This window comes from Puccinia triticina, chromosome 10A, assembly GCF_026914185.1.
Source record: "Puccinia triticina chromosome 10A, complete sequence".
NCBI classification, from domain to species: Eukaryota; Fungi; Basidiomycota; class Pucciniomycetes; order Pucciniales; family Pucciniaceae; genus Puccinia; species Puccinia triticina.
The window spans coordinates 2216680-2243476 of NC_070567.1; the positions used below are offsets into that span (position 1 = coordinate 2216680).

Sequence of the window (26797 nt, forward strand, 5' to 3'; positions counted from 1 at the left end):
TACATTCATGCCTTTCAATACATTCAATGCTTCATTCGCCATTCTGCTTGTATATACAACTTCTTTATCCAGCTGTACTTTCCTCCGCACATTTCAGTCATTCCACACATACTCAAGTGGTTTGTTTTACTTCCTTTTCTTGTACAACTTGGAATTTGCAGGTGTTCGATTGTTTGTACTATTAAATTATTATATCTTGTCTTCCATCAACAAAGTTTGAAAACATCCTGAAAATGTTACATGCTCAACAGCCAATGAAGTGAAATGTGATCCATCCCAACTCTTGACTGCTCATTACACGCAGCCGAGTCCTTCCGCCACGTATGATGCCGTGGCATCTTGGGCGGTACAGCTGCCCTGAGGAATTAGAGGGACTTCATGTACACACAGGGCAGGAGGCATATATACCTCACCAACTTGCTGTCACAGTCAACCCGGAGGAAATTGAATCCGCAAGACTGTACTGCTTGCGTCGATCAAGATTCAAGATGCATCCTCCTGGTCAGCACCACAGTATGATCAAATCTTGATGACTGGAATGCATTTTTGTCTCAGCTGGCATTCAACCTCATCAACTGGGAATTTCTTCTGGCCAACAAGGTGATGCCATATGGCTGTTGGTGCCCCTTTTGAAAGTGTGTGCTAGCCGGCACCTCAAAACTGCCATAGGCTGGTGCCTTGAGCTGGGAGCCCCAAGTTATATATACCTTGAATTTTCCTTGGTTTGTAGAGGACAGTTTTCCAACAAATCATATCCATGAACACAACTTGCTGTGAGCCAGTTTGGTCTTGGTCAAAAATGAGTTGTTCCAATGCTTCAAGATCAATTGGTGCAGTACATGTGCCATAAACTAATCCTTGAGGGCCAAGTGACTGCATGGCCATCTCAGTGCAATTCAATTGAACTACTAGCTTGTTTGCTTCTGCATAAATTTTTCTTTGAACCTTTTAATGAATTAGTTAAAGAAAACCTGTTAAATGTAGCAAAGAAATATAAGAAAATAAGAATTGGAGAAAGGTAAGAAGGAATGGTCAATGTGACCAGCTTTTAATTGAAATAACAGACAAGCCCAACAAGAAATTGCAAAATGAAAGAGGATCCAATTGGGTGCAACATGCCATTTTGTGAAGACAATCATACCATAAGGATTGAAGATTTTGATAGGTGATGATGATTCAGATGATTGTAAAAATGTGGATCAATCTTGAGGCGGGTAGATCATGATTGAATCCACTTTGAATGAGAGAAAAAAACTGAATCAGCTTTAGATGAATTCTAAAAAAAGATATATGATTTCAAGATATCATCATATAGGTTATGGAGAAACTGCATGACTTTGATAAAATGACGGTTAGAGGCATTCCCCTTTGAATCCAGGTGACTTAACATGATTCCAAATCTTTTCATCTGATACTCCGATTTCCTCAATGCAATTTCTAGCTTATCTTTCACTATCAAAGAAGAAGATTCAAGTATTTTTCTTTGAAATTTATAAAACTTTTGTGATTCTTCTATTGAGATTGCAGAAGGAATACTCCTTCTTGCCATTATATCTTCTCCAAATATTGAAATGACTCTGTTCTCATTCTGGTCAACCAAGAAATCCAAATTAGGATTTTTTATTTGGGTATGAATCTCACTTGCTTTCCCTCTGACGTAACATGCATGCAAGACACTTGATATTATCCCAAATAACTCTTCAAATGTGCGTATTTGATTGTAAATATCTGATTGTGTTTTCATAAAAGCTGGGGAGATTTCAGGTTGATAGTAGTGCCCAAGGATTCTCAGCATTTCATGCAAAAGCTTCAATTCAATCCATGGTTGCTCTTCTGAGTGCTTGCTACTTTCCATATAGATTTGTGATATACATTTGGCCATTTTTTGCAAGAATTTCTCCATGAAATCATTCTTTTCAGGCAAAAACTGTCTCTCATTTCTAGTGAATATTAAGAATTCGTTATAAATTTCTTCAAAATACTTTGATGAAAGATTGTCAAATGAGAGTTCCTGGGCTTGGTGTTCAAGGTACTGCAACTCAATTTTTTTCCAGGTGTCTGGCTCCAAGACTGTATCCATCAGATGAAAATATGTACATGTTTTAGAAAATTTGAAGCAACTGCTAGATCATCAAGATACAAGACAGGTTTGAATTAATCTTACCTTTGAGTATTCCTGCCATTTTCATTGTGGCAGGGCATTCTTGGAGACTTAGTCTGAGGTTGAAGTTCAGGAAAATTTGTATCATATAATCTGGTGATTCATCAAGAGGGAACCTGCTGGTGATGTAAGAAAATATCAACTTTCCCATGTCTTTCTTGTTCAAGAAATGGGAAAGACTGTAATCTTGAATTATCTGATGCTTTTGTAGGTCAATAAAGAAGTCAATCATCAGATCACTCCCTTCCTTCTTCAGTGAAATGTCCATTGTTTCTGTAAGGTCAAAAGTAGTTAACTCCCAAAGACTGCATATTTGGGAAACAGAATTCAGAATATCCCCCTCCCACCTCTCCAGAATTGACTGGTTAACATCAGGCGGTATCTTGTCTACATGGCTTCCCAACAGTTTATTGAAGTCAAACTTCTGACCCCTCAATTCATGCATCCGTTTTTGAAACAGAGTTGGAATTGATGTAACCACGTGATCAATTTGATTTTTGATTGGAATCTTCTCATCCTCTTCTGGTTCCAAGTCCAAAACTGCAGATCTCCAATTCTCCCACTTTTTCAATGTTTCCATATAGCATTCCCAAACCTTTTCCAATGATCCTGTGTTCAAAAAACACACAAAGCTGCTTCAGAGCCATTTTTTAAATGTAAAAGAAAGCATGATATCCTCACCTTCACCCATCCTGGCCATCTTGTACTTATCTGGATGGATAGAAACATTGAATCACTCTGTTTTTTTTGGGCAGTCTACAGGGTGAAACATTCCAGGGTAAGATTTGAAGGGATTAGCATCATACCTTTGCGAGATGGGGGGCATGGATTGCCTCCCATCATTGTCTCCCAAGAGCGCTTTAAGGTGCCTGATATTTTTCCTCTAACTGGTAAAATTTGATGAGAATCAACTGTGATTGATATTGGATTTGTAATAGATTGTGCTGAAGCTTCTTTAGAAATTTCTGTCTTGAAAACAACACTTAGGAATTGATCCAAAGCTGCCAAAAGGCCTATCAAAAAGGCAGGATTTGTCCAGAAGATCTTCATTTTCAGACCTTGTGTGATCTTGCTGTGTTTACTCTACACAAAAATTAGTGGTTCAAAGCAGTGTTTTTTGAAGTGAGTTTTAAGCACCTGTTGCAAATTCTGATGGGTTGGAAACAGCTTGGATAAGAGAAATCTTGGAGATATATGAAGAAATATTTGTGTATCAGATTTCAAAATAGTGTTGTAAAATTGTATGGATTGCAAGAGGTTTTGATGGGATAAATTGAAGGGATATTGGACTGGGTGAAAGAAATTTGGGGGTGCAGACTTCCTTCTGTCTCAAAAAGAAAAAGAAAAAGAAAGTACTTGTGATGTAACTTTTGTATTTGGGTCAGTCAAGTGCGCTTGCTGTATAAATCATGTGATTCCAATGACCGGCAAGCAGGTTTTCAACACTGTAATTATTCAACTTTTGAAAGTACTACCTATGTGTGCATGTCTGGCCAAGAGAATAAACTCCTGGGAGGCTGGGTGTCAAACATGTCAGATAGAAGCTCCGAGAAAAGGATGCTGCATGCAAGTCATGGATTGTTTTTTTTTTTTCTTTCAGAGTACCCCAGAAAGCCCCTCAGAAAGGGGAAGTTGAGAACGCTGGGTTTGGTGAACAAAGTTGATACCCGGATTCCAGAACATAGCCCGCTTTCCTGCAAGGGCATGAATTTTCCAAAATCAGGCCTCAAAGTTCTTGCAAGCCACTTGCAGCCCATCCACAGCCCGTGCCAAACTTAATACAACCGTACCCTCCTTGAGGGAGCGTAGCAACCTCTGAAGGAGGAAGGAGGGACTTGCCTCTAAAGTCGCATGTCTGGCCCTACAGGATTGAGCCAAATGGCAGGGAGGACCCTGCGCTCCCCCAGTTTCCCCAATATCACCCTCTAGACTTCCAATTCTTTTCTTGCCTTTGGCACCATTACAATCACCAGCTTCTTAGCTTATTTTCCCCCACTTCAAACTCCCCCATATCCATCCCCCCTTGTAAGGAATTTCCTGTAAATGTTGTTACATGGTGGATTTCTGGACCCAATCCCCCCCTTTGAGCCCGCGCAGGCTCAGGGAATTTCAAATTTTGAGCCCAAAAACCGCTGGATCACCTCTCCAGAACCACTTCACAGTAGGCAGAGCGGGCTAGTAATTATGTGTGTCAGCTAGGTAAAAAAAAACTGTGAAATGAAAGCTGAGATTGCAGGCTACAAGTCTGTCTACTCAGATTTTTTTTAAACTAAAAACTACATTTTCAAAAACATTTTGAAAAGAAAATATGTGTTTTTTTTTGCCAGAAATTCTCAAGTCTGTAGGGCCACAAACTTAACTAAGTCCCTCTCTTGCCTGATTCTTTGCCAGAGGGACTTATGACTAATTATCTGCATTTCTCGCATGAGAGATCCGGATAATTGACCACACTCATGGTTATATTCCTCATTACTCCGTCATTTCTCAATCCTTCCTCATAAGACCCTTTTTTTTCTGAATGGCATTGCTCTCAACAAAATTATCATGTACTTTATATTCCTTGTATCTAGCTCATTTATCTTTAAAATAAATATTTCAAAAAACAGAGTAAAAGTCAAAATAATTGTCATGTCCAGCACATCAAGCTCCATTTCATTCTTGATTCATTTACTATTTCCATAGTGCACTGATCCAACCGCATTGGGACCCAATCAAAGCTGATAATTGGGGAGTCTGAAATTATATCAGAAGGAGGGGCAGATGCAGGCGTACCAGCCACTGAAAACTTAGAAGGTTTGGGATAATCAGGGTTGAGTTCTGGTGGCTCTAAGCAAAACACCACCAAGACAGAAATATCTCTCATGCGAGAAATCCAGATTAGTCATAAGTCCCTCCGGCAAAGCCTCAGGCAGGGGAGGGACTTAGTTAAGTTCGGTAGGGCCAATGGTGTGACTTTAGAGGTAAGCCTCTCCTTCGGAGACGCTTCGCGCCTTTTTGGAGAGGCTTTGTTAAGCTTGAGCCCGTGCTACGTCCCCAGAGTCAAGAATGTCACCCAGCACCAGCCGGGGTTCCAAGCTTAAAGGAGCACCTCCCTGTGAGTGCAGGGCTCAAGCTTGAGTATAATTTCCTGCATCTAGCTCGAGCCTGGCGGCGGGTGCGCGAAATGGACGCACACGAGGTTTCGCAACCACACGACGGAGTCGTCCATGCATCTTTCAGCCCGGAAGGCGCCATAACGGGAAGCCCCCTTTGCAGGCTTGGTTTGCTTTGCTTTGCTTGCGGGGTGCCCGCTGCCATGAGCAGCACTACTCCAGGGGAATCACACATATTTGAGACCTCTGGCCTGTGGCAAGAAATCCGGTGGGCCCAGAGGTCCAGCTCCCGCGCGCCATGCACCACCCGCGTCTGCTGCGCAAGACTCTTATTAGGCGTGTCTTGACACCGGGCGTTGTTGTTCCAGACACACATACACGACACGTCCGTGCAGGACCCTGGAAACCCCCTATAGAGGTGGGTAACCAAAAATCCAAGATTTGGCCAAAATTCATACATTTTCACAAGGCATTCATACCGGTTTTGTGTGTAGGCTCAGGGCTCTGCCCAAAAATCCATAAAAATTTGGTGTGTACCCTTTTTTTTGGCCCAGAAACCCCACAGCGGGCCTTTTTGCGCAGCCAGCTTGCCGTTCTTTTCACTGCTTAGCATCTTATAGGCAGCTGTAGCATTTTAAGTCAAAAAAAATGAAAAACAAATAGATTAAAAACCACAAAAGATCAATTGTGACTGTTTTAATTGGGAGCTCGTCCGCATTCCAAGAGGGTGTCACACGGCGCCTGGTACAGGCAGGCGGGTGGGCACTTGATGAACAACAGGAGGTGACAAGAGAAGACTAACAGCAATGGAAAGCTGTGTCCAAAGTATCTTCTAACTTCAGAGAGGTGCTTTTGATAGATGGACTTTAAGCCAGAACACTAGAAGGGCACAGAGTACCAAAGGCACAAGAAGGCAAATTTTAAGGTGCTGAAAACTATAATCTTAATTTTATGAGGAGGAAGGAAATCATACAACAAGCGGACGTACATATAGGAACGCGCACACAGGTGGGTATTGCATAAGGTTATGAGTCATGGAAAGGCATAATGAAGAGACCACGGAAGCCGGCGGTGCCTGTTGAGTCCTGAGAGCCAATAGTGATGTGACTGCAAGCTGACCGTGAGCGAGACTGTAGGTGTTGATTAAGGTCATGCGCCGAGCCAGGTGAGACTGGAATCAAGACTTGAAATGAGATCCCGACGATACCAGTGAATTGCGCTAGTTGAGAAGTGGGTGTGTGACTAGAACGTTTAATGACTCAGATCGCACTAGTCAAGAATTGGTTATTTGACTAGATGCAGTGGCTGAGACTGTTTTGAAGAAGCAATCAAGCGAGGTCGCTGATTGCAGCCGTTGAATGAATGGCCAAGAATGGTTATTGGCCAAACACCCTTAAGAAGATCAATTTGATGTTTTTTGTCTAAAGGCTTATCTGTTGTATGACAGAGGGGTGACCACGAGCTTTCTTCAAGTACTCAAGCACAACTTCAATGCCAAACTTTCCACGCCTGAGATTTTATTTGCAGTTTTCAACACCAAAGACCACATCCATGCTTTTATTCACAACATACCACATTCTCTCATCTTATTCATCTTCAGGGATTATTGGAGGAGAGCTAAACTGCCAAAAGAGTAAGTCATTTTGTGTTCTGCGAGGTATCTGGGAATCTGATAAAGAGATTGAGAAGAATTTGTCAAACAGATCTGGAACAATAGTATTGACCAACATTTTTACAAAGATGAATTGAACTTTGGATTGAAATGAAGGGATATGCAATGAAATGAGCTGGACCAGGCTGGAGAAAATTCTGAACAAGTCCAGATGAGCTCTGATTTACTCTGATGATCCCGGACACGTTTCTACCTTTTTGAGAATTAGCTTGAATTTCTGTGTATTCAAGTAGAATCTAGATTAAACAGGATTAAGCAGGCTACTAGTTGTGGGCTCTCAAACCCCCTAGAACCCCTCCTCCTTGCAGGCGGGCAGTTGAAAAAACAAATTGTTGGCTGGCCTTGGGGAGGGGGGGGGGGGGGGGTTACCGGGGTGCTTTTCTGCTCAACCCTGAACTTTCATGTTAGGTGACAGGTAGAGCGTAGCTCAGAGGTCCCCGGTGTCCACGCAGCCGGAGGTGAGCCAGTGACTTTGGCAAGAGAGTCTCGCACGTTGGGCAAGACTCTACTGCATTGGAGCTGTGGGCGACGTCATGCTGTGCCGACCAGACTAGCCAAAGGCTAGGCATTAGCGCGTGAAGAGAGCAGCTCCGGCCAAGAGTTTCCCAGGCTCTAGGGTAGTCTGGGTGTCTTGGCTTCCTTTAAGAGGACCAAGACCGCAAAAGAAGTGAAGCTAGAGATTGTTTCTCCTAGCTCCCACTCCGGTTTCGCTACTCATCCTCAGGAGACTACGTATCCTGCGTTTCTTTTTTGCTCCACCCACCCACCCTAAACACTGCAAGAAGTGGACCTCGAAAGCTCTGGGCTTAGCGCCTCGAACCCCACTCCCTGGCAGTCTAGGTTTCTGCCTTGCTCGGAGGAGATTCCCGGTCCAACAGAGTCTCTCATCTCTGGCGCGTCGGGGAAAACTCCTCCTCTCTTGGTCCCACACACAGTAGGCCTTTAGGCCGCCAAACAGGGGCTCCCGGTATGGTAGAGCCCCAAGCGTAGCCTAGTCCCAACTGTGTCAGGTGCAGAAACCTGCATCGGGGGGGAGCGGCCAGATAGCCGCCGCGCAGGCGCACGAGCTCCTTGGGCGCTGCCCCCCCTTTTTTTCTTACACCACTAAGCGCCACTGAGGCGTTACACCACGGCTGCAACCAAACGTTTCAAAGCGGTTGCAAAGTGGTATTTGAAACGTTCACAATACAATTGGAAGGATACGTTGGGGCGAAGCCCCCACGGAAACCAGTTTGAGAAGTTCGGCCGAACGTTCAAAATAATGTTGGCATTCCGCTGTGGGAACGGAATGAAAACTAAATAGGTTGTGAGGTGGTTCTAAAAACTTATTCCGTTAACAGAAATGTTTTTGAGAACCACCAAAACGTTTGCAAAAACCGCCATACGTTATGCAAAACGTTTGCGAATACCGCTGAGGAGCAGTGCCAACCAACTCTCCAGCGGCTGTTGGAGCAGCAAAAGATGTACTCAGGCACGGATCGAACTGACGATCAACTCAATCCCACTGCCCTCCGGTGGCTGCTTACAGCACAAGCCACCAGCCAATATCTGAGGAGAGCTGTTGATGCTATATATGCTCTGTACCATTGGATTTTGGAGCTTTTTTTTCCCAAAGTCAATTTTGACTTTTTTTTTGTTTTGGAGGATTGGGTTTTCTCAACCTTTCAGGTGGAAAAACAACCCTCCCGATTGGTTTTGCAAACTGACTCTGGCTTGCAAAAAGTTATGATAAACGTTTTGAAAAACGTTATCAGGACATGAAAACATTCACGGTTGTTGATTTCTTCCTTGAAACCTTCTTGGTTGTCATTTTTGTTTTTCAAACCGCTTGAAGTGGTAATTCAAACTATCTCGGTTGCACATAATGTTTGCCTGAACTAATTTGATTAAAAAAACCACATCTTAACTTTCACCCCAAGATAACGTTGTAACAAACAAAAAGTAACTCATAACGTTTGCAAAAACCATCCTCAAACCTTGAACGTTTGCGCGAACCAATTCAAAACTGCAAACGTTATTGGGAACTGAATCTAAACCTGAAACGTTTCTGGGAACCGGTTGCCAACCGGAAACGTTTCACAAGACCATACTCTAACCTGAAACGTTTATGGAAGCCATATCTTAACCGGAAACGTTCCCAGGAACCGTTTTCAAACCTGAAACGTTTGGGGACGGTAGCAAGAAACTTTTCTTGCAGCCGTGGTGTAGTGGATACACTCTTTGTTACCAACCCCCCAACCCCATGAGAAAAAAAGTACATTTTCCGTGTGTACCCTCATGCCAAAAAAAGGCCATTCGTACATATTTGGTGAGTACCCTTTTTGGTTTTGGCCAAAAAATTCATACATTTTGGTTACCCACCTCTATAGGGGGTTTCCAGGCTCCTGTCCGTGCCCTTCATCACCCCCACAAACACAAACACAAACACAAACAAACAAACACAAACACAAGCACAAACAAACAAACACAAACACAAACACAAACACAAACACAAACACAAACACAAACAAACACAAACACAAACAAACACAAACACAAACAAACACAAACAGCGGATAGGGGCGGGGGGGCTAGAGGACGTCGCGGTGGCAGACGGGGCAGAAGGTCTGGTAGTGGAGCCACTTGACGAGACAGGCGGAGTGGTAGACGTGGCCGCAGGCGAGTGTGCAGCGGTTGTAGGGGCCGACGGGGGCGGGGGGGTCCCGCCGCGCCATTGCCGTCGTCGTTGCCGTCGTCGTCGTTGCCGTCGTCGTCGTTGCCGTCGTCGTCGTTGCCGTCGTCGTCGTTGCCGTCGTCGTCGTCGTTGTCGTTGTCGAGGAGGCGGAAGGAGTCGCGGGGACGTCGGCGGGCGGGAGGTCGTCGGCCCCAGCAGCGTCCTCGAAGCAGATGCTGCAGGTGGCCTCGCGGGCGCTTGCGAGGCTGGGCGGGGCGGGGGACGGATGGAGGATGGAGAGGACGTGGAGCAGAGTGTCGAGGGTGGCGCGGGCGGTGCGGGCGAGGGCGGCGAGCTGGCGGGCGAAGGCCTTGATGGCGTAGACGGCGAGGAAGAAGGGGATCGAGTAGTGGGAGGCGTACGGGATGTGCACCTGCATCCGCCATCCGTGTCAGTGCTTTGTCTGTGTGTGTGTGTAGAGAGGGGGGAGGGGGGATACCATGACGATGATGTAGCCGAGGATCGCGCTGGTCCCGATGCTGGCTTCGACGAGCACGCCGAGCAGCCACTTGGTCTCGACCTCGACGGGGGGCGGGGGCGGGTCGGCGGGGGGGAAGAGGCGGAGCGGGTGGTCGGGGCGGGGGGGCGGGTCGGCGGGGGTTCTTCGGCGGAGGGCGTTACGGCGGCGACGGGTGAGCCAGGGGGGGAGGGTGAGCAGCTTGGGGAGGATCCATTGGGGCAGGAAGTGCTGTGCGGGCTGGAGGAGGGCGAGTGCGGCCTGGATGGCCTCGAGGAGGATGAGGGCCCGGGGCGGCCTGCGGAAGGGCGCGGCGTGGGTGAGCAGACGGAGGCCGGGGAGGGCGGCGATGAGCGGCGGCTGGGCCGGCGGGGGATCGTCGGTGGGGAAGCCGCAGCGGGCCCGGAAGGGCAGGTCGTGCCAGGCCAGCCCGCCCGCCCAGCTGCCCGGCCCGCCCAGCGTCTCGCGCGCGACGACCACCAGCACCGCCAGGGCCAGCAGCCAGAGCGAGAAGGGCTCGAGGAACGCCGGCTGGCTCCACTGCCTGCGCAGCCGGAACCGCAGCCGCGCCCACGTCTTCGGCCACGAGCTCGAGCGCCGGAAGCTCGTCGAGGGCGCGCTCAGGCAGGCATCCTTGATCAGCGCATCCTCGATCAGAAGCGAGACCATCTGGATGACCAGGAGGATGTGGAGGATGATGAGCAGGTGGAGGAAGGGGTTGGCGAGCGGGGCGCAGACGATGAGCCGGGGCAGCGAGCTGAGCGTGCTGATGGTGGTGGTGCTCTCTGGCGGAAGCTGCTGCTGCTGCCGTTGTTGTTGTTGTTGCTGCTGCTGTTGTTGCTGTTCGCTCTTGATTTGTGAGGGCCAGCGGTGGGGCTGCTGGTGTGCGAGTGGGGCGTGTTGATCCTGGGGCGAGACGAGGCGCTGGCAGGAGCTCTGGAGTTCGAGGAGGACCTGGGAGAAGCGCTGGCGGACGCTCTTGAGTCGCTTGGGGGCATGGGGGCAGATCAGGTTGTTCCGGTGGTCGCGGTAGGCGTCTGGACAGGCGGGGTGGGCCGGGGGCTCTGCGGCGGGCAGGACTTCTGCGGGCAGGGCTGGGCTGAGGCCGGTCTGGGGTGGTGTCCGGTCGATGGGGGGGAAGAGGATGAAGAGCAGGAGCCAGAGCCCCAGCTTTGGCTTGTAGTAGGTTGTCCGGAACTGCTCGATGGTCTGTGTAAGCAGGGGTCAGTGTCTGCTGGTGGTGCTTGTGGTGGGGGTGGTTTTCTGCTTACTTCTGGGTTGGATGAGCTGAAGACGAACAACATCGTTGGGGGCGGGATATGGGGTTTGCCGCTTTTTTTCTTTTGGCGCGGGGACAGGCTGGAGAAGCCGCTGACGTAATCACACCACATATAAATTACTTCAGAAGCCTCCCGAGTACACAACAAACTATACAATTCTATCGAAGAGGAGACAGCGGCAAAGAGACGGGAAGGACGGGGATATGCAGGAGAGAATCGAAGAAAGCAGGCCGAGGCGAAGAAGAAGATCAACAGAGAGAGAGACACAGAAGAGGCTCATTTGCGGGTGAACCAGGAGGAGCGCTTGGCAGGCTCGGCATCTGCAGAAAACGGCGCAATGGTCAGCAGCGAAGAGACAGATACAGGAGGAGGAGGAGGAGGAGCTCAACTGGAGGCGGAGGGGTCGGGGCTGGGGACGAGGCCGCCGGAGCCTCGGAGGGGCTTGGCGATCCTGCCGAACACGAGGCCGCCGCCGCCGCCGAGCGCGCCGGAGCCGGCCGGCCCGGGGAGCTTGTCCTGGTGGGCGCGCGCCTGGCTGAGCCGGTCGCGGACGGCGTTGAGCTGGAGCTCGAACTTGGCGTTCTGGGCATTCAGCCGGTCCTGGGCCTCGCCCAGCAGGCCCTCCAGCGCACTGATCCGGTCGTTCCGCGCACCCAGCTTCCGCTCCGCAATCGACACGTCCTTCTTCAGGATGCTGTTCTGCTCCACCAGCTGCTTCTGCACCGTCGTCAGCTGGTCCAGGTTCCGCGTCAGGAACTCCATCTTCCGCTGTTGCGCCTTCGAGTTCGAGTTCCGCAGCACGTTGTTGTACTGCTCGCGCGTCTCATCCAGCGAGATCTCCAACTCGATCACCTACACAAACAAACAAACACCCTTCAGCTTTTGAGAGAAGAGAAAACAGAAAGAAAAAAAAGAAAAAAACGTACTTTTTCGCAGCGGTTCTGCAGATCGCGCATCAGGCTCTTCTTCATCCCATCGAACTCGGACAGCTGGGAGGCCATAGTCTTCCGGATGCGCTCCATCTCCTTGGCGCTTTCGGCGAGATCCTTGCCGCCCTCGATCCCCGCGGCGGTCACCGCAAAGGCGCGCTACAGAGCACCCTCCATCAGCAAGAAGGGGTTGGCTGAACAGATAGGAGGAGCAGACCTTGAGCTCCTCGTTCCCGCTCTTGAGGTTCTCGATCGTCACCAGCAGGCTGCGGTTCTCGTGCACCTTGATGTCCAGCTGCTGCTTCAGGTCCGTGATCTCCGCCAGGGTAGCCTCACGCTTGAGCTGGCTCTGGGCGTCCAGCTTGGCCTTGATGCTCTCCAGCTCGTGCGCATCCTCCCCGCTCGCCAGCCCGCCCGCCCCGACCGCCGCCGACGCCCGCTCCAGCAGGTCCTCGTAGTCCTGCTCGAGCAGGCCCAGCCGGTTCTCGAGCTCCTCCTTCCGCCGGCTCAGCAGCTCGATCTCCTCCTGCGCCTTCTTCGCCCGCTCCGTCGACTCGTTCGCCAGGATCTGCGAGTCCGTCAGCTGCCGCTTCAGCAGCAGAAGGTCTTCCGTCGACAGCGCCCGGTCCACATCCGCCGCCTCGTCCAGCTTCTGCAGCGTCGCCCGGATCTCGTCCTCCTTCTCCGACAGAGCAGTCTGAGCAAACCCATCAGTATCTATCCACCAGAACAATCAGCGATCCATGTCGACCTACCGACTCAAACCCGGCCATCAGCTGGGCCATCTTCTCCGCCTTCTTGCGCTGCTTGCCCTCGTCATTCATCGACTTCTGCGCCACCTTGAGCTCGACGATCGTCTTCTTGAGCTCCTCGAGCTCGTTGCTCAAGTCGTTGTTCTGTTCCCGCGTCGCATCGCCCAGGATGGCCGCCTCCTTGTTCTCGTACGTCAGCTTCTCGACCTGTAGGCGAAGCTCGTTCAGGTCTGCCGCCATCACTTTGTTTTCCTGCTCAAATTACATCCCCCTTTCAGCACACACACACAAACACACTTTGCGCGACATCCTAGGTGGAAATCACTTACGGCTGACATGCTCGACTCCTGCTCTTTGAAGAAGCTCAGCTCCTCCTGGATCTCTTGCATCCGGCGTTCCTGCTTGGCCAAGGCCTCCTCCTTCTCGGCCAGCTGATCGCTCAGCTCGTTCTCCCTGCGCAAGAACTCCTCTCGCTCGTCGCGTTCCAAGCTGATCGACGGTGTTTCCGGCCGGGCCCCGAGCTCGCGGAGGGCGTCCAAGGCGGGGTTGCTGGCCAGAGCGCCCCCCGGGCGGCCGAGGGCGCTGTTCGGCGTGCTCGGCGTCTCTCGCCCGCTCGTCCCGGCTTTCGGCGTAAGACTCGAGCCCACACTGACTGCCCCGGCCTCGCTGACGTTCAGCTTGACACCCAGTGCCTTCTCCATCGTCGCCCAGTCTTGCTCATCCACATGGCCCCCGCTCCTCCATATCGTCAGTTCGCCCTCGAGTAGGGTGATGTACGATAGCTGTCGGCCCGTGTCGTTCTGGGCCTTCTTCAGCAGCGCTTTCAGCTCGGCTGACGACAGCTCCGCGTTCACTCTCGCCTTGTTCTTGATCGATTTCGCCCGCATTCCGAAACGCAGAGTCGATAGTGTTTCGGCCTCGTTGTAAGCTGATGGCGAACAGTTGATCACCAGTGTTGTTCGGGAGTTCCCTCCAAGAGACTCTTGCAGGATACGAGTGAGCTTTGAATCTCGATAAGGAATGTGGGCCGACTAGAGAAACAACCAATATATCAGCATCTATAGTTGGGGATCTATTTGTCCCGGAAATTTCGTACTTTACCATCCGTCAGAGCGTTGATGACCATCCCAAGTGCCGAAAGACTCTTGTTGATCTTCTTCGCCTCTTCCAGGGTCTGGCCACTCGCGCCAGTCTTTCCGACTTTTTCCGACCCAGCCAGATCGACCAGAAACAGGTTGCCGCTCTTTTGGGTGCCCGTTTCAAGATTCTTCTGTTGGATGGTGATCACAAAGATGGAATGTGATCGAGATGATTCGGCGTTCATGACTATATAGAGTATCCCAAAATCAGCCCATTTGGATATATGTATATTCAATCGATTACTTGGCTCTTACTGGTTGATGATACCTTTCGAGCCTCGCCTCCTGTCCTCATGATTTCATATACCTCTGGAGCACTACCAACATAAAAGTCTGACAAGTTTTTCACGTACACCCCGCGGCTTTTGTCCTCGTGAATAGGCAGATTGTCGTTGTGAGCTGATGGATGAATGAGAGCGTTAGAAGAGGATGAGATGGATTGGGCGACAGGATGGACGGCACTAACGGGCCAGCAGGTCGCGGATCTTTTCCATGTAAATCTCCATGTAGCTGACTTTGACGAGGTATTCGATGTTGTGTGGGCTGGACATGATGGAGTCAAAGATATGTTCGGTTATTCTGGGGATCACACCCTTCAATTCGCCGCTATCGATATCGGCACCCTGTGGTGCGAGTTGTAGATGGGGTCAGCTGTGGATCATGGGAGGATCGCTGGAAGCCAGGCTGACCATCATCGTGAATGTCTTCCCTGAGCCAGTCTGTCCATACGCAAACACCGTCCCGTTGTAACCGCTCAGCACATCTGAGCAGACAAGAGAGCATCGTCAGTTTCTTTTTTTTTTGTGGTGGTGTGAGATGGGTGGGTGGGGGACGGACCTTCGACGATGCCCTTGACGCCGTATTCGAAGACCTCGACCTGTTTGGTGTCCATGGGGAAGACCCGATCGAAGGTGAATCCGGCCGCATCGGGGCCCTTCATGCCCTCCTGGGACTTCAGCTTGACGCTGTTTCCCTCGTCGTTGATGATCACGATGGGCTCGTTGCCGGCCTCCCTGAGCTCGAGCGCATTGGGCGGTCGGAATCGGCAGACTACCTTGACATTCGACATCCTGAGCCGTCCAGCTGGGTTCCGATAAGCTTGGGGGTGTCTGCGGGGTTATGCTGTTCGTTTGTGGTTTCTCCTGTGCGGTGTTTCGGTGGTTTCTGTTTGTGAGTTGGTTGTTTTCGTGTGGTGGTGCTAAATGAAGGGGATTGAATAGATTTGTTCTCCGTTTTTGGTGTATCCTCCCAGTCTGGGGGGGTTATCCCCCGGGGGCAAGCCCTCTCACCCCGGTCTCGGAATGACAAGGGCCCACTCCACTTCATTAACGAGGGCATTTACAACATGTTGTACATTTGCAATTCAACCGCCTCTTTCACTTTCCAAGAACTGATTGTGGCTTCAGTGCATGGAGGCCGAGGAAAGCCCAGTGCACTCTCCGGCCCACCACACGAGCCCACCGGCGGAACACACGAGCACACCCAGCGCACCCAAGATCAAGAACGCTTTGCAACAAGAACGGTCTGGGGATACAAGAAAACCTCCGGCGGAGATCTATGGGGCGCTGGATCCCGCAGGCCGCCAGCACACATTGCCGGAGCGAACGGAAGAGGGATCCCAGATCCCCGCCTCCTTACGATGACGCTGATGTGCATTGGACGGGCAGCTCTTCGCAGAGGGCATGGGCGCGACGAGCGTGAGACTTGATGAGGCGCACGCTTCGCAATCGCAGCCCGCTGTGTCGTGCTGCACAGGCACCCCCACACCCCTTCCCACAGCCTGTGTCGGGCCCCATGAGCACACACACACCCGCGAAGGCGCCCATTGATGCGCTCAAGGGCGTTGCTTGCCTGCGCCATTTGCGCCACCCGACAACAGCAAAAAAAAAAAAAAAACAACGAGGAAAAACATGGGTTGGGTGGGGGAGGGAGGATAAGATGTGGGGGCCGATCGCACACGAAACATGGAACATGAAATAGCCGAACGTGGGGGGGGGGGGGCGGGGCAGCGAAACTCTGAGATGCGAGATATGCTCCCCAGGCAAAAAAAACTCTGCGAGAACGGCGCCAAGAGACCAAAGAAACCGGTCGGCGAGGACGGGAGTGGGAGAGGGGGATCAGCGGAGCTCGAAGCCGCCTTTGAACGCGTGGTGGTGGTCCTGCTGGTTGGTGTCTTTCGCGGCGAGCGGGTTGGGGTAGGCTTTTCCGAAGACGGGGTTAGCGGCGGCCCTTGCGCGCTTGTTCTCGAACACCCTCCACTACCGAGCCGCGCCGTCCGGGGTCAGCGGCTTCTCATCCAACAAGCGGAGACAGGGGGGCTTACGAATTTGAGGTTCTCGTCGCTGGACGCCGTCACCACGATGCATCCGTCCGGGCTCAGCGACGAGTGCAGGATCCGGGTGTCGTGCGCCTTCGACACGTCGGCGACCAGCTGGAAGCCCGGGAACGTGTGGATCGCAAAGTGCATGTCCGGCAGCCCGTGCGTCGTCAGGAATTCCCGCGCGTACGGGTTGAACACGATCGACGTCACTTGCGAGCGGGTCTCGAGACTCTGCAGACGCGAGGAGGTGTTCACGTTCCAGAAATGGACCATCTGCAGAAACACATGTTAGCTTTTTTGCGAGGGTGTTTTTAGGAGGAGGAGGAGGGGGGGGTTATACTTTGTCGGAGGTCCCGCCGCCGGTGGCTAGCATGTTGGCTTGCCAGGGACACCAAGCGATCGCCTTGACGGCCGCGCGATGGTTGTTCTTGGTCATGCGCGGCTGCGAGGGGTTGCGGGCGTCCCAGACGTTGACGAGGTTATCGTTGGCGCCGCTGGCGAGGAGGCCGAGGGAGTGGGTGCTGAGGGGCTCGTCGGGCTCGGGTTTCCAGGCGAGGCCACAGACCTCGGCGCGGTGGCCGAGCATCTCCGAGGCCTTGTGCTGTTGGGCCTGGACGTCGTGGTTCCAGATCGAGCCGTCCTGCCCCCCCGCCGAGAGGATCGTGCCCGACCAGGACAGCGTGGCCACCCGACACTGTCGCCCCAGCATCTTGCGCAACAGACGCGCCTCGTCGATGTCGTAGATGTGCACGGCGCCCTCCGAGGTGCCGAGGGCCAGATAATGGCCATCGCCCGAGAACTTCACACTGGCGTAGTACGCACCCTCGTCGAGTCCACACAGCTGGTTCACCGTGCCCGTCTGCGCGTTCCAGAGGTACAGCGACTCGCCCAGGGCGATCGCCAGGATGTTGTCCGCCGACCAGTCGGTCAGGTTGAGGTAGTAGTCGTCGATCAGCCCGGGCGCGTCGAGCACCCGTTCCGGGATCGCGCTCACGTGGCGGCGCGGGTTCGAGGCCGTGCTGGCCAGGCCGCCGCCGCTCGTCCCCGCCCCGCCGCCGCCCGCCTTGCCCCGCGAGTCCTTGCCCAGCGGCTCCTCCCGGTCGCGCGAGACCCGCGAGCTCGAGGGCACGTCGGCCGCGAAGCTGAGGATCCGCCGGTTCAGGTCGATCCCCAGGGCCGTCGAGAGCTCCTGCGCATGGCTCGACTCGAGCCCCCCGCCGCCGCCGCTCCCCGCCGCCCCGCCGCTGCTCGTCGTCTCCCGCGGATGGCTCTCCAGCTGGCACGAGTCGACGTCCCGAGTGATGTACCGGTCCACACTCGTCGCTTTCTGCTCACGATCATGTTCGCCAGAAGTCGAGTCCGTCGGGTGGTCGGGGAGCGGGGCCGAGTGATCAAGTGTGTTAGTGCTCATAGTCAAGATGTCTCAAACAGTGGTGTATGTGTATGTGGGTGTCTGTGTGTATGTGTGCAGATGTGTAGGTATGAGTAGTGAAGGTTCGTTGGCAGAGAGACGGACCTTGCGGGAGGTAGTTTTTTTGGACGGGCTTGTGGAGGAGGAGGAGGAGGAGCCCCAGTCTTTGCGGACGAGGTCCCTGCCGAGGAGGTCGTCTCTGTTGATAGGGCGGGAGAAGGCCTTGTGGACGGAGTTGGAGAGGGCAGCCGCCGCTGAGGAAGCCTGGGCCTTGTGCTGGGTGCGCAGGCTGCTCGAGCTCTTGGAGCCTTTGAGGGGGCTGGGGTTGGAGGGCTTCTTGGGCCGGCTGGTGGCGGTGCTCGGCGGGGCCAGCTGGTGGTCCAAGGACAGCATCGAGAGGTTCGACAGCAGCGGGTTGACGGTGGTGGCGATGGTGTGGCGCTTGGATGGGCTGGGGGCCATTGTTGGGCTGTTTGGTTGGCGGTGGGATGAAGGGGGAGGGAGTTTAGCAGACTTGAACTGCCACGCGCACCACTCCGCACACAAACACACAAACACAAAACAACACAAAACAACACAAACGGCTAACGGCAGCAATGCAAAGGCACCTCCCGAGCCATGTCTGCTGAAGGGGGTATCCAAAGAATTCACAGGGTACAGGAAAAGAAAAGAAACGGACAAGCCGCAGGACTGCAAAAAAAAAGGAGTACAAGCAAGCCAGAGAAGAAAAGGAGTTGTACAAGATAGGAAGGGATCAGAAGATGTTGTCAGGCAGCTCGCCATCGGGCTCATCGAGCCCGTCGTCGTACCGCTCTTCGGCCCGTGGGCGGTGCTGGGTAGCGGAGGAGTGTTTGGATGAGGGGCGGATGGTGGGCGAGGGCGGCTCGTGCGAATCGTCCTGCTCAGAAAGGAGACAACGGTCAGCGAGGTGCGCACAGGACCATTTATGCAGGCAGAGGGGGGCGCCCGACCTGGGGCAGCTGGGAGCTGTCGTTGGCCGCCTCGGCCGCATCGATCCACAACGAATACACATCAATCGGCTCCGTGAGATCTGTCCACCCACAACGTCAGTCCTTTTGATCCTCCAGCAGGGGGAGCGCAACACTCGCTTACGGTCGATCTTCGTCTCGAAGTGTTGCTTGCACTTCGAACACTCTATCCGCGACAACATCTCCTGGCGGTCCCTGGATATACGGCCAAGAACACACATCCCGATTCAGCCTCTACATGCTCGCATCTGCGCCCTTGGTCGGGGAGGCACGGACAGTTTACAGTGGACGACGCCGGCGTGTTGGCAGAAGAGACAGCGGAAGACCTTGTCGAGCGGCTGCATCTTGGCCTTCTTGTTCGGCTATGTAGGCAAACCCGTCGTCGTCGTCGTCGTCGTTGGGTGAGTACAAGTCTCTCCACACAGAGGGAGCGAGGGGACGACATACTTTCTTGGCCGCTTTCCGTTTGCCCATCTCGCAGTGTTGGTCTTTCTTGGGCTATGTATCTGGGTTGTTCTCGGGCTGTGGTGGTTCGTCGTGGTGGTGGTGGGTTGGTTTCGCCACTTGCTGGCCAGGGTGGAGGGTTGGCGCCGGGGGCCTCGGGGGGCCTGGAGCGGTGTGTCGGGGGCGGCGGGGACAGCGCACCGGGGAGCCGAGACGTCCCCCGCAGCAGCATCCAACTTGACGGCAGATTGCCTCCAACTTGAACGCCACTCTGGATCACATCCATACACTCAACCTAACTTAACAAAGTTCCTCTATTCGAGGGGGGACACTGTCCCGCCGGAGTGTGCTTTATAAGCATGAGGCTGTTGCGTTGGTCCAACACCTCGATAGAAAAATTTGGCTCGACGTAGAAGCGCCACTGAAAATCCGATTGGCCAAGGCAACCGCACCAAATCCGTTCGTTCATTTTGCCTGCTTGGTCCTTCCCGGAGGTAGTTTTTGGGCTGTGCTGAAGAATAGTCGAAATTATTATCTTCTAGGAAGGTTGACATAGACATCAACGGCATGATGGATCCCGCCACTAGGCCGAAGGAGGGCGAACTTAGCCCCGGACGACGTCCCGGTCCTAAAGTCAACTTGCTCAAAGAACTCGAGATTGTCGTGACATTATCAAAACGGCCTATTCAACCAAGTCCTTCGTTTACCCAAAGTCCAACTGTACCCGGGGGCCTTTACAACTTGTGGGAGCCCGTGGTCAAGCACCGCTCGAACGCTTGGCCACGCTATACGAAGTTTGAACCAACGCATCTCCCAAATGAAATTCCCGGCGGGACAGTGTCCCCGCTCAAATAGAGGGACTTTGTCCGGTCGGCGCAATGCGACCAGTGTTTTACCACTCCACCTGTAGGAGGGTGGGACTTAGTTAAGTTAGACACTCAATGTTTTGTCAATACCCAGTAAGATGGGTTGGGTTAACCAATTTCAATGTGGGTTGTGTCGCTCAAATAATCTCCTTGCTTATACAATGGGTCATGATTTTTTCTTTAATCAATCGGTCATAAAACTAATAAATCATTTTCAACTGAATTACACCCAAGCAACACCAAAAAATGCACCAAAGAGAACTCGTCAAAAGGGCCAGGTGAGATGGAGATACTACAAGGTTAGTGGCCATAGCTTTGGGGTTTGAAAGGAAATGAGCTCGACGAAGCTCCGGCGGTCCAAGTCGAAAGCAGGCGTTCCGGCCGATTGAGCTGATATGTCGAATCGGACTTGAGCGAGAATCTCGAAGACGAAGAACTGCCCCCGCGGTCAACGAAGATCTGGCTTGGCTGAGAGTGCGACTTCAATAAGTTCTCCACTCGATACTGACTGTCCCCGGTGGGCTTGGGCGGATGATCAGGAGGGCGGCAGTCGGTGTGGTGACTCGGATTTGCGTCGAAAAGCTGGTTCAAGTTTTCCAGATCACCTTGCTTGACAAACGCTAAAGCAATCTTGACCAGATGAGAAATAATCCACGAAAATAGATCTCCAATCTGCTGATTGAGGTGATAGTCTTGGCTGATTTTCACGAGTACTCTGATCGTGGTGATGACGAGCCTCAGGAGGATATTGACGATTTGGAACTTCTTCTCGATGTAAATGACCAAAGCGATCGATGTTCTGATAGAGGAGGTCACGAGATAAGGAATCACCACTCCATTGATCATCCCTATGGCCCACCAGATACCGGCGAGTAGCCACGCCCACAGTTGAGCGATGTACCCGCGCCGAGCAGGGGCCTTTTCGGGTTGATGGAATGGCTCCGGAGTCGGCGTGCCAGATAGTAACCAGTCCGGGATCTTGACCAGCACTTTTCTTCCGCAACTACATTGAGCGGCGAGTTCGGAGGGAGCGGAAACATAGGCTGGACTGCTTTCGCATCCGGCTTTGCCGCTTCCTGCGCGGCCCCACACCCCCTTCCACCATCCGGCGCGTCGGGACTCTGCTGAGCGGGGCCCTGGCTCTTGTTCGTGTGGGCTCGCCCCGGAAAACTCTTCCGTTCGCCGGATCAAGTTCACCAGCTTGGCGTGCACAATCGCTTGGCGGTCAACTACCGGAGTTTGAGGAGAAAATATCCGACGTTCAGCACCACTACATATGGCTTCTTTGCTGGCATTGGGATTAAACAAACCTGATCCAATCTGACGGTCAAAATTGCTTTCCATCGGAAAAGCCGACAACAGATATTCCAATGAGGCCAAGTAGCAATCAACTGCAATTTAGAATCGATGAACGCATGAAGCAGAAGAGTAACAGATCAGGACCATTCCGACGATAGGCATGAGTGAATATTGAATGAAAACTGACGGGCAAACGACTCATCACAGCACGAGCCTTTGTCTTGTTCCATGAGTGCATCATCGACGAGCCGTATGGCTTGATGGATGTACTGCTTCTTGAAGATTTCCCGGGGAGGACCAGAGCCAGGCAGAGCCGAAGCCGAGTATGTCGAACAAGAAGAGGGTTGATAGCGACTTGCGGAGTTGAAGGAGGCAATCGATGGCGGAGACCTTGATAACAAGCTAGGCGCACCACTCCGGGTGAGTCTGGTCGAATTCTCTTGGCTGTCTTGATAGGAGGACGAAGTCGTCGAGGGAGACGACCGGATGAGATCAAACAACGTCCCCCCAGCCTTGGAAGTAGGAGTACCGAACATGGCTGGATGTCGCTGCCGGAGGAAGCGGTTGTCCTGAATCCAACTTCTGTTGATCCTAGAGACCAAATCGAGCTGACGATTTACCTGTCAGAATCAACCTGGTAACAGTGGGCAATGTTTGGAAGCGGGGGAGGGTGGGGAGGAAGCAGGGCGACGGTCGAAAGCCCGACCGAGCTATTATTTATAGAGTTGGAAGAGGAGGTGCCGGAAGCATACAAGCAGGCAGGGAAGACGGAGGAATGGGCAGCAACAAATATGGATATCTGTGTTCATTGAGCCTGGATCAAGGAACCGATTGAGTCCATGAGGGGTGGGCATGACTGCCTGCAGTGCAGCCCAGCGCAATGCTCTAATTATCCCCCTCCAATGCCTCTTGCCCTCAAACATGAACTCGCGCTTGAAAGATGACCTGATCTAGGCGGCGGACGTACTGTCACTCAGCCAGCGTTCAGAAGTCCTTCAGCTCGTCGTCCGTTCAACAGGGTTACAGCAGGCCTGCCAATAAAACCGAGTGGCATGCGTAAGGAAACGAGGTCAGGAGGAGGGGTATGTACTGGTTTTACCTCTCCAGATGACAATCAACCTTGTTTGTGAGCTTGTGGCAAGCGATTTATGTACAATGAATGACATTGACGGCTCTCTGGTAGGGAGGTTTTGCACCTGACGGGGCCTCCCCAATGCTTGGCCTCTGGGGCCCGACAAGGCTCTGTCGACATTGTGCGAGGTTGGGGCTTGAACTGGTAATGTGACTCTGCACATCATCCATCATGAACGCCTTGGCAAGAGGTTGAAAAAACTGGGTTTGATGGTTCAACGTGTCCGCATGTGTTGTTGTAGGAGGCAGCACCGATCGTTCGGGGTTAATGCAGTTTCTGTTCCCGGTTGATCAGGAGAAAAAGGTGGTTGATTGCCGTTCGATGGAGTCATGAAGTCCATCCATCTTGGTTGTTCTGCCACCCGGAACCAACATCATAATGAGCTGATCAAGATATAAAAGCTCCTTATGTGTGGTCTGGCCTCATTGCAAGGATCAAGCACCCCCGAAGACTAGCGTCAATAGAGAGATCACCGCCTCTCATCCTTTGAGCTGTGCCCCAGCTGTACCCGATGCAAAAATATGCTGATCAAGAGTTAATCCTCAAGCCCCAGGGCCCAATACGATAGGCTTCAGGAGACTTGGTTGAGATGGTAGACGGCGAGCAGCTCTCCTATATAGACCTTGAACCAGGGTTGGATCATGCAGTTTCTCGACGCACCGCATTACAACATAGTCAGGAGGGTGCACTAAGAGCAGCCTTATTAATCACTTTTACTGGGATCCGTAGGAGTTACCGCTGGCTTGATAGCTTGGTTTAGAAGGAGTCCCTCAACCTTATTTGTTGGTAAAAACTTTATCTCAATTGGTTTCCACCAGCAAATGAGGTGGGGGACTTCCTTCTAAATCTAAGAAATCGAGATGAGCGGCTGCGGGAAGTCACGCCTCCTTGTTAGGAGCTCTTTGGGACAAGGAAATATCAAATTATGAGGATGTAGCAAATTATGACATATGGCACAAATAATCTTGAGAAGTAAGCAAACTAATGTATGCCCATCTGTGGAATAGCTCACTGCATACTATTACTGCTGAAGGCAAAATGAGAAGTCAAACCTTGTTAAAATTGGCCATTGCTGAAATTTGTCCTTAGAAATTATGGAGGTTTGGGATTGGAAGGCAGCTTCCCTTTGGAAGCAAGATGTGACATGAAACTACAAATCAATCTTGCTGGAAAATAACGCAGTTTAAATCCAATTTGAACCCACAGCCTAGCTAACAAAGGTGCTCACCATTGAAATTTGCAAAACTTCAAGACAAATTTCAAGTTTTTTTTTTTTTTTTAAAAAAAAAAATGAAGTTGCACTGATTGATCATCAACATCTAATCATGGCCAGCTTGCCAAGAAGAATCAATCCAAGCCAGGATCAGGCCAACCCTGGGTTATGGGAGTAGTTCCGACCTGTTTGGAGATTTGAATGCTTGCAACATGAAATGAAAGAAACCCACTTGGGTTAGTTTCTCTTGAGAGGATGCAGGATTAACACTCTCACCAGAACTGATTTTCCTCTGCATTTCTCCAGAAGCGGAGAGGAGGGAAAAGAACCCAGACCCACATCAAACCATATCAGACATTCTTGTGGAGTTTCCCATGAAGGTACCAGACCTGCCTAAGTAGAGAAGCTCCAAGTTAAACCCTAGTATACTAGGAAGCACAGGAGCCAGTATACCAAATTAGTGCCACGCGCAAAGGCATCTAAACAGGAGGCTCAGCCTCCCAAACAAGCCTACCCACTAAGGGAATGCACAGCACACAGCATGGATGGTCTATTCATAGACAGGGCAGAGAAAAATGGGATGAGAGGCAAGACACCTGAGCTACAAGGAAGAAAGAATTGGTAGCATTGGATGAGACATGATTATAAAAAGGAGATACCAGACTTGGAGAAGTCCGGACCAATTTACAATAATCCAAGGACCAATATACAATATTTGGTCACAGAGGAAAAAAGGGGAACAGAGTTATACAGAGATGTGACTGAGAGCAGCAAGCACAGAAGAGAAAATACAATCCAAGAGCAGTGTCAGCCAGGAGCGGCGGAAATTGGAGCTCAAGTGGAGAGGTTGAGAGAAACCAGAAGAGGCAAAAAGATACGGCAACTAGGCCATCACCTTTAGCGGAAGAGGATATTTCACAGAATCAAGGCAACACATTAATCAAACACATATTCTACTTATGATTAAGGAGATCATAGTAGGATAGCTTCTAGGATGACTTTAGTTTCACTGTTCAGTGCCGCTGCTAGTGGTGCCCCTATCAGTTTCCACACTGTTTATTGAATCCAGCTTTGTCCATTCCTTTTGGATTTGATTTTTGAGACTATAAGTGTATTGAAAAGTGAGAAAAGAAAATCAGTGTTGGTTTAGAATGTAGGGCTCAGTAGAATTATCTTGGGACAAACCGGAGGTGTGGTACCAGTCCTGCAACAAGCCCTTTCTGTTGCACTCTGCTTTTGAATTTTCACAGTATCACAGGAATACATCTTATCTTCAGGATTGGCAAGTGTAACTAGCCACCAGGAGTGAAGAAGGAGAAAAGAAGGAATTTTGTGATTAATCACACTATGATCCTTAACATACCCCCCATGGAGGTAGCTCAAACATTTGATTATCGGTGAGATTTTTAGGGAGATAGTTACCAAAAAACGTGACAGTTCCAGTGGAATCCTTTTTTCTAAATACGCAACTGGCCTCTGGCTTGTCGGATGGGCACGAAAAGGTAGTACCTTGAGCATCAATTTGATCTGATAGGGCGATCATTAAAGCGACAAACAAGCTAATCGTGAACTTCATTCTTCAAGTTGGGAATTAGAGATGGCCATTTTGCACCCGCTGGCGGGTACCCGCCACCTTTCAGGATGCAACTGTGTGCCCTGGCAGGTACGCAGGGCTGCTGTGGAGTGAATTCCTTAAATTTTTACTAGGATTGAACATCCCACACCGCCATGGGTACCTGCAAGTGCACGCAGTTGCCTTCTGAAAGGTGGCGGGTACCCGCCAGCGGGTGCAAAATGGCCATCTCTAGTTGGGAATGATAGCTGGACTGAATGGGATGTTTGCCACAGAATGGAATGTTCTATATTGTTGTACGTATTGGAATTGCTTGCGAAAATTTCACTAACTGATATTTGCAGGAGAGTGTGATGAAGTGAAAGGAAATGAGATGCACCTTTTTATAATCGCGCATAGCACCTTGCTGGGACTCGGAGCGGCCCAAAAACAATGCACAATGCAACCCTGTAGTCATGTTTCACAGTGCTTGAATCCATGTTTTCCGATGACGATGGGGGCCTTATCAACGATTGTTTTTGAATCAAGCACTCATCCAGCCTCCAACATCATTTTGTTAGAAAAAAAAATCGGATCGTTACGGAAACCCATCACCCCAACTAATCACATTCCTTGGTTGAGATGAAAAAGAGAGCCAAAAACACCAAGCTCCATCCTTGTTGATACTGGTTTCAAAAATGAAATAGAAACCAAGGGTGTTGTGTCGAGGCTTTACGTGTGTTCGGGCTTCGGGGCCAAAGACAAAACATCCGTTGTCCTAACAGTCCGAATCTAGGATTTCGGGTCGAGCCGACATCTGAAGAAGCTTGTTTCAAGCAACACACAACACGCTTTCACAATGGTTGCGGTTCATCAATTTACACTTATGTAGTCACACGTCAACTTATACTGAAGGCGAGAAACAATATCTATTTCAAATGCTTCCTAGTTTTTTGGCCATAACAGCAAAGATGAATGAGACTGCTGTGCTTGCTGCGTCTACTGGGCTCGGCGCATGAGTCGCGATCCCCAGCTGCGGCTAGCTTAAACAAAGCCACTCAAGCGGAGGTCCGGGGGACCCGCGCGTAGCGCTCTCCATAGGACTCGGAGAGGCTTTTGAGCTGTCTTCCACTTCAAGCAGGAGCAGAAAGTATCTGCTACACAAAAAGCCAAAAATGATACTGAATAGAGAGAATTTTGAAAGAATTCAGAGAACTAAGAGCATATTTCTTGAGTCAGAATCTTAATTGCCACTATATACAAGTGTTGATCTTAAGCTCTTAGGAAAGAAAATTACCTAAGAGCAGGCAATTTTCCGCTCTGACAAAGTAAAAAAAATATGAAAGATAAAACAAGAGTGGTGTTTTGATTTGTCT

General features: G+C 51.2%; 6 protein-coding genes across 6 annotated transcripts; 1 reads left to right on the forward strand and 5 right to left on the reverse strand.

Moving 5' to 3' along the window:
- Positions 1 to 9495: 9495 nt before the first annotated feature.
- On the reverse strand, positions 9496 to 10764 carry PtA15_10A231 (uncharacterized protein; the record flags this gene model as incomplete). Its single annotated transcript, XM_053160387.1, has 4 exons — positions 9496 to 9546; positions 9766 to 9825; positions 9949 to 10011; positions 10078 to 10764. The coding sequence occupies 4 exons, from the start codon at positions 10762 to 10764 to the stop codon at positions 9496 to 9498; spliced, it is 861 nt and encodes a 286-aa protein (XP_053024366.1).
- An 887-nt stretch (positions 10765 to 11651) lies between these two features.
- On the reverse strand, positions 11652 to 15264 carry PtA15_10A232 (uncharacterized protein; the record flags this gene model as incomplete). The annotated part of the gene is made up of 11 exons (XM_053160388.1): positions 11652 to 11695; positions 11765 to 12227; positions 12302 to 12463; positions 12522 to 13001; positions 13060 to 13308; positions 13386 to 14087; positions 14153 to 14382; positions 14451 to 14594; positions 14662 to 14818; positions 14885 to 14958; positions 15033 to 15264. 11 exons carry the CDS (start codon positions 15262 to 15264, stop codon positions 11652 to 11654), a joined length of 2937 nt encoding a protein of 978 aa, XP_053024367.1.
- Positions 15265 to 15604: 340 nt separating this feature from the next.
- Positions 15605 to 15838, forward strand: PtA15_10A233 (uncharacterized protein; the record flags this gene model as incomplete). The annotated part of the gene is made up of 1 exon (XM_053160389.1): positions 15605 to 15838. The coding sequence occupies one exon, from the start codon at positions 15605 to 15607 to the stop codon at positions 15836 to 15838; it is 234 nt and encodes a 77-aa protein (XP_053024368.1).
- Positions 15839 to 16312: 474 nt separating this feature from the next.
- On the reverse strand, positions 16313 to 18388 carry PtA15_10A234 (uncharacterized protein; the record flags this gene model as incomplete). The annotated part of the gene is made up of 4 exons (XM_053160390.1): positions 16313 to 16453; positions 16519 to 16788; positions 16856 to 17842; positions 18032 to 18388. 4 exons carry the CDS (start codon positions 18386 to 18388, stop codon positions 16313 to 16315), a joined length of 1755 nt encoding a protein of 584 aa, XP_053024369.1.
- A 292-nt stretch (positions 18389 to 18680) lies between these two features.
- On the reverse strand, positions 18681 to 19389 carry PtA15_10A235 (uncharacterized protein; the record flags this gene model as incomplete). Its single annotated transcript, XM_053160391.1, has 5 exons — positions 18681 to 18824; positions 18898 to 18977; positions 19040 to 19110; positions 19192 to 19277; positions 19363 to 19389. 5 exons carry the CDS (start codon positions 19387 to 19389, stop codon positions 18681 to 18683), a joined length of 408 nt encoding a protein of 135 aa, XP_053024370.1.
- A 1136-nt stretch (positions 19390 to 20525) lies between these two features.
- Positions 20526 to 22060, reverse strand: PtA15_10A236 (uncharacterized protein; the record flags this gene model as incomplete). Its single annotated transcript, XM_053160392.1, has 3 exons — positions 20526 to 21454; positions 21536 to 21616; positions 21712 to 22060. 3 exons carry the CDS (start codon positions 22058 to 22060, stop codon positions 20526 to 20528), a joined length of 1359 nt encoding a protein of 452 aa, XP_053024371.1.
- Between the last annotated feature and the right edge of the window lie 4737 nt (positions 22061 to 26797).